The 7,182-nt window shown below is 46.7% G+C and overlaps 1 protein-coding gene across 1 annotated transcript in view; it reads right to left on the minus strand.

The window, feature by feature from the left end:
- MYO1E (myosin IE) overlaps positions 1-7,182 on the minus strand; it is a 261,215-nt gene that overhangs the window by 77,664 nt on the left and 176,369 nt on the right. The window contains exons 11-15 of the mRNA XM_045286475.1: positions 5,767-5,847; positions 5,379-5,465; positions 3,600-3,686; positions 2,092-2,259; positions 814-899 (exon numbers count right to left, since the gene is read on the minus strand). Of these exons, the coding sequence (XP_045142410.1) occupies positions 814-899; positions 2,092-2,259; positions 3,600-3,686; positions 5,379-5,465; positions 5,767-5,847 (509 nt within the window). The remainder of the gene's footprint in view (positions 1-813; positions 900-2,091; positions 2,260-3,599; positions 3,687-5,378; positions 5,466-5,766; positions 5,848-7,182) is intronic.

Genomic DNA, 7,182 nt, shown 5'->3' on the forward strand with positions numbered 1-7,182 from the left:
CTTTACACAATTGATGTGTGTATGGATTGGGATAACAGTTGTATGAGCCCCTAATAAAATGTTAAAAAAAAAAAAAAAAAGAAATGATCTGAACTCAATGCCAGTAAGCGCTGCCAAAGAATTGCACACGTAGAAACGGTTGACCTGATGCAGGTTTTGTGGTACACATTCTCAACAAATAAATGCCAACAAAATAAAATAATAATTTTAGCATTTTTAACACCGGCAGCTTGCAAGGGGGGGATATCCCTACTACTTCTACCCTGATCACTTAGGCAGGGTCTCAGGAGTGATAATGGATCCCAGAGCAATCCCCTAATGAGTTGCCTCTCTCTGAGCCTTGGAGCGGTTTCTCAGGCAGGTGCTGGAGAGGCAGGGTCCCCTGGGCCTTTGTAAACCACCAGCCATTTCAAATCCCCAGGGACCACAGGGAATCTTTGGGGGTGATGGTCTAAGAGAAAAGTATCCTAGAGGCAGACTGGTCCACTCTTGGGTGGTAAGAAATGCCCACCCCGACCCAACCCCATGATGGTCACCCCCACCCTGCCGGTCTTGTTGGAACGAAGTTAGAGACCCTGAAAAGCATGCAGATGGCACATGGAGTTTGACGTCAGGGAAATGGTGGGGGCACAAGAGAGAGACTGAGACTGGTGGGGAGGGGAAGCTGTTTGAAGATTCAATTTGTCCATTTAGAGTCGAGCCCCAACACCTCAAAGGAAGACCATGCTGACCGCTCAGACACCACACGTTTGCTTTAATATCGGGAGTTTGATCCAACCAGCACCCATGTCGGATGAGGCGGAACACACTTACAGCTCACTGCTCTGCATCAGCTCGATCAGATCCATAAAAAGCACATCGCGGTTCCGCTCACAGAAGCCATCCATGTCATAGGACACCTAGCCAAGAATGGAAAGAGATCTCATTTTACCCTTTGAGGTATTTCATGGAATAAAAAAAAAAAAAATCAAAGTCGACAAGGGCATCTTCACCCGAGAGTGTCTCTTTCCCGGTGCAGCATCTGAGATTTCATCCTGAACTGTCACTTTACAGCTGCACTGTCTCACTTTAGCTCGGGAGCGGACCTCGCGGGGTATGGACCAGCAGGTGCTGATGAAGGGCATGCAGTGACCTTGATGACCTCTGAGCAGGACTCCAGAGCTCAAGATCACAGACCCCTGCTTCAATGGCTCCACCAGGATCGCCAAGGATAAACGTCATCCTTCCCATCGATTGCCGTTAAGACGGGATGCTCATTAGTCCAGAGTGCTGGGCCAGGCCATCAGAAGCTCTGCCGTCTTTGATGCCGGAGGCTTGCCCGCTTCCACCAAGGACGCACGCTAACCAGGGGCGCTGGTTAACGAGAGACTCCTCAAGGTGAAAGGTGAGGCCAGTGGATTTCCACAGGAACCGGAGGTCCCCAAGAACAATGACCCCCAATTACTTAGCTTTGTATCCCCTGGGCCCATACAGTGCCTAGCATCTGGTAGGCCACCAACACCCAGGCATTTAATGAGAACAAACACCGATGTGAGCTCCTGGCCCTACTGACACAGGCCTGTGATGGGCAGAGCCTCGGTGGGGGCAGTGAGAATCCACCCCCAAGCACTTGGGAATCAGAGCCTGGTGATCCACTCTCAAGAAAACCAGCCATTGAAAACCCTGTAAAGCGCAATCCAACTCTGATGACCTGTAGGGTCACTGTGAAATAGGACCAATTCCATGGCCACTGAGGCTTGTTCCCCCTCCTCTTTCGTCCTCTGATGGCAGCAGGAGGAAGGGCAGTCCTGCCCAAAAATATTTTGCCTCTTCTTTCCCCCAGTGGTGAAGGCGGGCTGCACACTGATTCTCGCTGGAGAAACACACACAGGGGTGGAGACTATCTTTTGCTGTGCACACCCGTCCCATCCCCAACACTTGGCAGGTCCTGTTAAGTGAATACAGTCCAGTGGGGAGATGGAGCTACGTGGGCACGGATGACATTCGCCACTGGAGAAAACAGGTGTCAGACCCACCCAAAGGCTGGAACCAGGTAGCCAACACCGAGAGTGTCCCTGCCCTTTCCTCGAGACCCCCTGCACGCCGGCCCACCTTCCCGGCGTAGTGGTGGATGATGAAGCCTTGGTTCCAGCTGTTGAAGTGCTCGTGGCTCCCGATCTGCATCTGCAGCTTCTGCAGCAGCGTCTGGTCCGCGCCCTCGCCCACGGCGTGCATTGTGGCGCACACGTCGTCCAGGATGCTCATGATGCCAGGGGGGTTCTGAGGGGACCCGGAAGGCACAGCTCTCATCACTGATGTCAACAATATTCAGTGCTTACTGGCCCTCTCTTAAGTGAGTTCACAGTTCCCTAGACTCAGGATGCGGCACCTCAAGTCAGCCTCTCCATTCGCGCAAGACTAGTAGTCCCAGTGGGGATGTACCACTGAGAGCTACAGATAAAGCAAAGTCCATTTTCCCAAACTTGACTTACCTGCCTGCAGTCATCCACTGGTTATTAACAGCTCTCAGTACAACTAACTGCACTAAGATGCCTTCAGAAACCTAAAGGAATCATTTCCTTTGCCTTTGCTCATGTCTCCATGAGCCACTTGTTAGCCTGCACCCACAAGGCATTGTTTGTATGAAGACATGTACATGCTGTATACATTCCATTATGCATTGCGTTCTTTTATATACATTTCCCACGCTTTACAGTCTTTATACTTCTTATATTCACTCACACTGATATACCATAGTTTTGTTGAATGGTTATACTATGGTTTTAAATGGTTATACTATCTAAGGATATTTTTATTGTTTCCATTTTGGAACGGCTATACACACACACACACACACAACTGTAGAGTCTCTAGGAGACCTGGTGGCGCAGTGGTTAAGCACTGGCTGATAACCCCAAGGTCCGCGGAAAGATGGCGAGGCTTGTTACTTCTGTAGAGAGTTACAGTCCGAGACATGCACAACACACAGGACACTGGGATGCTGTCACATAGGGTCACCATGATTTTGGCTTCGGTAGCCTCTGTCCATATTGCTTTTTATTTTCTTTTAAATGATTTTGTAGGACTAAAGTTCTAGAAGTTGTCTGACGGGGCTAGAAGGTAGGCCAGCTTTATGGTTCACTCCTAGGCTGTGCATCTGTGTCAATGAGTGGTCTTCTCTTAGAGCAGTGCTTCTCAACCTTCCTGATGCCGCGACCCTTTCATACAGCTCCTCATGTGGTGGGGACCCCCAACCATACAATGATTTTTGTTGCTACTTCATCACCGTCATTTTGTGACTGTTATGAATCAGGTGACCCCAAAGGGGTCACGACCCACAGGTTGAGAACCACTGCCTTAGAGTTTAGTAACCACTTCTAAGTGCCAGTTGGCATTGTGCTCATATCCCCTTGTTCACATCGATGAAAAGAATACACCCTACTGTGCTCCTTCCCCACATACACAGAATTACTTCTGGGTCTACAAAATTCTGGTGGCTGCTAAAGCTCTGGGAGGCTCAGAGCTGTCACTCGTTTCTCTAATTCTACACCAAGGACAGCGGACAAGAGCTCGCTCCTGTGCAGCCATGGGCCTTGGGGACCACGTCCAGCAGTACTCACCACTTTGTTCTCTATCAGGTCACACACGATTTTGTTATTGAAGTACTCAATGGGGGTCCACCGGATCCCCTCCTGAACATACTCTTCCTGAAAGACAGAAGAGTAGGAGGCCACATCATTCCAGGTGTGTTGGGTGGATCTCAGAGGAAAAAAAATCACCACGAGGGAGAGAAAGCTTAGCATCCTTGAACAAACACTTGGAACTTGACTTTGGTCTTATTTTCCCTAAGAGGTGATAGATACCAAAGGGGTTTATTTATCCTGGATCCCCTGTGTTTCCAGCTCTTATCTGTACCCGGGTATATGTTCTGGTTTAGCTAGATTTGTAAGGTAGAATTGGGGTCATGACAGTGGGGGTGAGGAAGCATTAAAGAACTAGAGGAAAGCTGTATGTTTCATCAGTGCTATACTGCACCCTGACTGGCTTGTCTCCTTCCCACAACCCTCTGTTAAGGGGATGTCCAGTTGCCTACAGATGGGCTTTGGGTCCATGAATCAGATGGCTGCTTGTATATCTTCAAGCCTTTAAGACCCCAGACACTATATATTTTGATAGCTGGGCTCCATCAGCTTTCTTCGCCACATTTGCTTATGCACCTGCTTTATCTTCAGCGAGCGTGTCGGGAAGGTGTGCATCGTGGAATGCCAATTTAATAGAACAGAGTGTTCTTGCATTGAGGGAGTACTTGAGTGGAGGCCCAATGTCCATCTGCTACCTTAATACTAAACCTATACACATATGTACATAGATCTATTTCCACATCCTCATATATAAGTATATTTACATATGTCCATGCCTGCATTTAGACCTCTATAAATGCTCATTGCCTCCTACTTCTTTCCTCAAATCTTGGTTTCTTGATGACTTTCTTTCCTTCTTAATTTACTGCTAATCATTTGGAGCAAGTCCTGCCGGTTCACTCTCCAAAATGTGTGTTGCACTTGACCACTTGTCATCACAACGTCAGTTCTCCTTCCACCAATGTCGTCTAGGTCCCTACCACCATTTCCTGCCCATTCTACTGCGGGATCCTAACGGCTTTACATTTCTAGTCATCGAACAGAAATCATGTTACTCCTCAAAATCCACCCAGTTTCCACTGTAGTTACTAAAAAATCCAGTCTTTTCCTACTTCCTCCTCGGATTCTTTCACTCTAGTCAATGATGGAGGTTTGGAATTTCAGGGCAGACGTTTATCTGAGAACAGTAAGGAGTAATTAATGTTTCTTAAACAGGAACATGAACCCTCCCAAGGCTAAACATCCTTGAGAAACCCTTTGCTCTGACATCAGGAAAATATGGAAAAAATCTGCACCTGGAATTTAGAAGAAACTAAAAGGAAGACAGGTTACCTCAAGTTAGGATTTGAGTGGCAGCTTTGTTAAAAATTCGATTTACTTTTTGGGAAGCTTGGGAATGAGCAAATCTCAGAAAACCAAATTTTTCCCTTGGAACACAGTATAGGGGCCATCGACAATTGGGGTGGGTACTAAGCTTCCATTTTCCACTCGGTCAATGAGTCAGAGTGTAGGAAAGCAGCCAGTCATAGGTCCACGCCAACAGCATCGCTTGCTTAGAAGAGAGAAAAAGCAGCCGATGGTGCTTCTGTTTCACAGATGAAGATGCCACAATAGCATATGATTTTCTGCCCAAATGTAGGAGGTGCATTTTATAATTCAAGTCGGAAACTGGAGTCTATTATCAAAGGGAGACACCCAATATTCTTCAAAAGGAAACAAATTAGCATCAGAACAAGACAAGGAACAGGCGCTACTTACCTGTTCTGCTTTTAGGGTCAGTTCAATAAAGATCTGCTGTAATTTCTCATTAACAAAATTGATACAAAACTGCTCAAAGCCATTTTTCTGAAAAAGAAAAAAGAAAGAAAAAGATGTCTAAGTTACTCACACATATATACACATCATTTGAAAGTAATTTCGTGAGTGTTTTAGAGAGATGTTTCAGCATGTAAAACCTTAACGGAAATGTTGGATGCAGCAGTAGAAAGAATCAGAGTTTATATTTAGGAGAAACTAATTCAGCAAAGTACATGAAGAACTTATGAAGGCAAATGGGAATCATTTTTTTTCCATCACCTAGAAATACTTCTTGCAAATCAGATGATATAATTTTCCTCCAACCCCCAATTAATCAAACTGTTCCTACCTGGAATATTTCAAAGCCATAGATGTCCAGGACGCCAATGTTGTATTCTTCATGGTCCTTCTCCATTGCCTTGTTGATGGACTAGGAGAAAGTAAACAATAGGGTAATGGATTCCTTCTCATTCATATATACAGGCAGGCTTGCACGGGGAGAAACGGAAGCAGGCCTGCATGGCAAATACCTCCCCCTACTAGAAATAGATGACAATGAAGGCAAGTCAATGGCAGCTGAAGCGAGGGCTCAATACCAACCCAAGCACTTTAGAAAACCACAGGACCCAAGAACCTACTACGATAAGGAGAAAGAAGTTTGTTTAAGGATGATGTCCACTAAATGCTGGCACTTCATTCTTCTCAGGAAGTCTTGAGAAATAAGAGAAAATATCATTGTGGATGGTTTGCGCATACATTTCAGAGAATGAGCTAACATTCCCAGACTTATAAAAGTCACATCCAAAGCCATCCATTCAACAGTCAGTTTGTGACCACCTGACGCAGTGAGACAAGGATGCCGGGGGGGGAAAAGAGGGCAGTCCCCATCCTCAGGAGCCTGTGGAAATGAGGGGCAGGCTGTGGATAATACAGCAGTAATTACACTGAAGGGGATAATAAAAACAGCTTACATGCATTTAGCAGTTCCCTTTACTGAGTGCTTTTCATGTGTTGTCTCAACGAATTGTCACAATAGTTCTCATAACAACAATGAAACCACGATTGTGCCCATTTTTCAGGTGTAGACGCTGAGGTGGGATGAAAGCAGTACTGAGCGAGAGGCAGAGCCTGGGATTCAATCTAGGTCCCATGAAGCCTAAAACTGTTCTTCACCCCTATGAAAAGAGGTCATTGACACACAATGGCATATTAATACACTGAACGATGAGTGCGTGGGTATAGGCCAGTTGCGAGAACAACTGGAGGTGAGTGGGGACAAGGGACACATACAAGACCGGGTGCATCGTCCGTGCCCAGTCAATGTCCCAAGTACATCAGTATCACTTACATGGCACCCCTTTTTCCTTCGACTATAAGCAACTGAAGGATGACAGAGAAAACGTAGGTGGGAAGTCCAGTCCTGGAAGGTCCCCAGAACAGACACAAAAGAGGTGAGGCTTAGTCCCAACTCTGTACCACTCTTGCTGAGTGGCCTTGGGCCAACCCACCAGTCCTCTCACCAGAGAGTCCTCCATCAGTAAAATGAAGGACCCGGAGGAACTAAAAGCCATTCGCATTTAAGAAGTCTGTGGGTAGCACCCAGTTATTTGGAAGATGGGTGGTTCAAACCCACCTACCAGCACGTCTGAAGACCAGTGTAGTGATCTGCTGCTGAACTGGTCACAGGAGAAAGCCCCATGGAGCTGGAGCAAGTCCACGCCGTACACTCGGGGTCTCCAAGGGTCAGAACAGACTCGATGGGAAC

This window comes from Echinops telfairi, unplaced genomic scaffold (assembly GCF_000313985.2).
Source record: "Echinops telfairi isolate 266 unplaced genomic scaffold, ASM31398v2 ScPeMD7_8;HRSCAF=38, whole genome shotgun sequence".
In the NCBI taxonomy this organism is placed as follows: domain Eukaryota; kingdom Metazoa; phylum Chordata; class Mammalia; order Afrosoricida; family Tenrecidae; genus Echinops; species Echinops telfairi.